Consider the following 3,284-nt stretch of genomic DNA (forward strand, 5'->3'; position numbering starts at 1 on the left):
ACTCTAATGATCAAAGAGCAGTGGGATGACATCAAGAACATTCCAGAGGAAGAAAACAAAAGGTCATTAAGAAGACAGTAAAGAAAGAAAAGACCAAAATGGATGTCAAAACAGACTGAAATTTTGTTTTCCAGAGTATAGATGTTAAAGAAAATGCAGGAAAAAAGTTAAAAGACCTGAACAGAAAATTTCAAAGGGCAGCTCAAGAAAACAGTCAAGTATTTTTCTGAAATATAGGAAGACCTATCCTATCTTGCCTTATAGCTCTTGCTAAGACGTACAACACAATATTGAATAGGAGTGGCGATAAAGGACGTCCATGTCTGGTTCTTGTTTCCAAAGGGAAAAATTTCAGTTTCTCTCCATTGAGAGTGATGTTGGATGTTGGTTTAGTATATATGCTCTGAATTATGTTGAGGAATTTCCCTTCAATTCATGCTTTGTTGAGTGTTTTTATCAGGAATGGATGTGGGATTTTGTTAAATGCCTTTTCTGTATCAATCGATATGATCACGTGGTTCTTTTTCTTTTTTTATAGTTTATATGGTGGATTACATTGATACTTTTTCTAATATTGAACCATCCTTGCATTCCTGATATGAATCCCACTTGGTCATGATGTATTATTATTAGTTTTTTGGATGTGTTGTTGAATTCTGTTGGCTAGGACTTTGTTGAGAACTTTTACATCTATGTTCACGACGGATATTGGTCTATAATTTTCTTTCTTAGTGATGTCCTTCCTTGGTTTTGGTAAGAGGGTTATGCTTGCTTTATAGAATGTATTAGGAAGTTATCCATTCTAACTATAGATGTGTTTCACCCTGAACATTTGGTGAAACTCACCAGTGAAGCCATCTGGACCTCGATTTTTTTTCGTTGGGAGTTTTGTGATGACCTGATCAATTTCTTCTTTTGTTATAGGTCTGTTCAAGTTTTCTACTTTGTGTAAGTTTAGGTAGGTCGTGCTTTTCTAAAAATGTATCCATCTCCTCTAGATTTTCAAATGTGTTGGAGTACAGCTCTTCATAATATTCTGTTATTATCCTTTTTATTTCTATTGATTCTATTGTGACATCACCAATGTGGTTTCTTATGCATGTTATTTGTGTTTTATCCCTGTTTTTTTTTAAATTAGTTTTTCCAATGGTTTGTCAATTTTATTAATTCTTTTGAAGACCCAGCTTCTTGTCCTGTTGATTCTTTCTATAGTTTTTCTGCTTTCTATCTTGTTTATTTTTGCCCTAACCTATATTATTTATTTTCTTCTTTTGACTGTAGGATTACTCTACTGGTTTGTTTCTAGTTGTTGGAGATGTTGTGTTCAGGTGTTAATTTTGGTTTTTTCATCTTTTTGGATGTGTGCAATTATTGCAATAAATTGTCCTCTCAGCACTGTTTTTGCTGTGTCCCAAATATTTTGCTATGTCGTGTTTTCATTCTCATTTGTTTTTAGGAACTTTGTGAATTTATGTTCAATTTCTTCTACTACTCAGTCACTTTACAGAAGGGTGTTATTCAGTTTCCATGTACTTGACTTTGTTTCCTTGGTCATCCTATTGATGATTTCTAATTTGATAGAATTGTGAGCTGAGAAGATGCTTTGTAATATTTTGAGGTTTGTAAATGTATGGAGGCTTGTTTTGTGGCCCAACACATATTCTATTCTGGAGAATGTCCCACGTGCACTGGAAAATAATGTGTATTGTGCTGTTATTGGTTTGAATGCTCTCTACACATCTATGAGGTCCAACTGGCTGATTGTATTATTTAAGTCCTCTGTGTCTTTGTCAAGTTTCTTTCTGGTTGTTCTATCCTTTTTTGAAAGTAGTGTACTAAAATCTCCCACTATTATTATAGATTTGCCTATTTATTTCTTCAAATAAATTAGTTTGTTTTATATATTTTTTATCTATTTCATTGGGAGCATAGATAATTATTATGGTTATGTCATCTTGTTCAATTGACCATTTAATCATGAGATGATGTTCTTTATCTATTATGCTGGCTGTTGCCTTAATGTTTATTTTATCATAGATTAGTATTGCCACTCATGCTCTTTTTTTATTGCAATTAGCTTGGTATATTTTTTCCACCCTTTAACTTTCAGTATGTTTTTGTCTTTGTGTGTAAGGTGTGTCTCTTGCAGACAGCATATTGGAGGATCTTGTTTTCTTAACCATTCTGTCACTCTCTGTCTCTTAACTGGTGCAATTAATCTATTGACATTCAAGTAATTATTGATAGGTATGAATTAATTGCTGTCATTATATTTGTTTTTCTGTGGTGCTGCTGGTTTGTTTTTTCTGCATTTCTTCCTGTGCTGGGTTCATGTTTTTTGTGTTATTTCCTGTCTGTTTCTTTGTAGTTTTAATGTTTCCATATTTTTTCTTGGATTTTCATTGTCTTGGTATGTTGTGAGGTATTAATTTTCTTTGAGGTTACTCTATATTCTATCAATCTTTTCATCCATTTAAAACAGTCCATTTTATCCTGCAATCTACGTGACCTCCTCATCACATGAATCTCTATTCCTGTGTTTTTGTCTTCTTTCACATTGCAATTGTTTTGATCATACACTGACATCCAAGATCCTCTGAATTTGCTTTTACAGTTTTATTCTGTTCTGGATTCTTCCATCTGTCAACTGAGTTCTGGATGGTGCTGTCAATTATGTCAATCTCTGGTTGTTTTCTGTTCTTGTTGATTGTCAGTCCAAAGAACTCTCTTTAGGATGTTTTGAAGTGCTGGGTTGGTGTTGACAAAAACCCTTAGCTTCTGTTTATTCGGGACTGTTTGTATTCCACTATTATATTTGATTGACAGCTTTGTTAGGTAGACAGTTTTTGGTTGGTAGTCCTTTTCCTTTCATGGTTTTATATATGTCTTCCCATGGATTTCTTGCCTGCATGGTTTCTGCTGAGACATCAGAGCTTAATATGATTTGCTTACCTTTGTAAGTAACACTTCTCTTTTCCCTACCTGCTTTCAGAATTCTCTCCTTGTCTTTGATTTTGTAGAGCTTAACTATATGTCTTGCTTGGAGGCCAAGGCAGTTGTGGGCGAGAGTCCGTGAGGCCTGTTCTGGGCCATGTTCGCGTGAGGACCCGCCGCCGCCGCCGCCCCCGTCACGGCTCCGGCCGCGCGAGCATCATGGGCTCTATTCTAAGCCGCCGCATCGCGGGTGTGGAGGACATCGACATCCAGGCCAACTCTGCCTATCGCTACCCCCCGAAGTCCGGGGATATTTGGAAATGTCTGAAATCATTTTTGATTGTCAGAGC

At 35.8% G+C, this 3,284-nt stretch overlaps 1 protein-coding gene across 1 annotated transcript in view; it reads left to right on the plus strand.

The window, feature by feature from the left end:
- The window catches only part of LOC102832610 (14-3-3 protein theta-like), a 46,951-nt gene that overhangs the window by 38,164 nt on the left and 5,503 nt on the right, over positions 1–3,284 (plus strand). Inside the window, exon 2 of the mRNA XM_006876474.1 lies at positions 3,021–3,184. Within this exon, the coding sequence (XP_006876536.1) occupies positions 3,021–3,184 (164 nt within the window). The remainder of the gene's footprint in view (positions 1–3,020; positions 3,185–3,284) is intronic.

The sequence above is a fragment of the Chrysochloris asiatica genome, unplaced genomic scaffold, assembly GCF_000296735.1.
Source record: "Chrysochloris asiatica unplaced genomic scaffold, ChrAsi1.0 scaffold00381, whole genome shotgun sequence".
In the NCBI taxonomy this organism is placed as follows: domain Eukaryota; kingdom Metazoa; phylum Chordata; class Mammalia; order Afrosoricida; family Chrysochloridae; genus Chrysochloris; species Chrysochloris asiatica.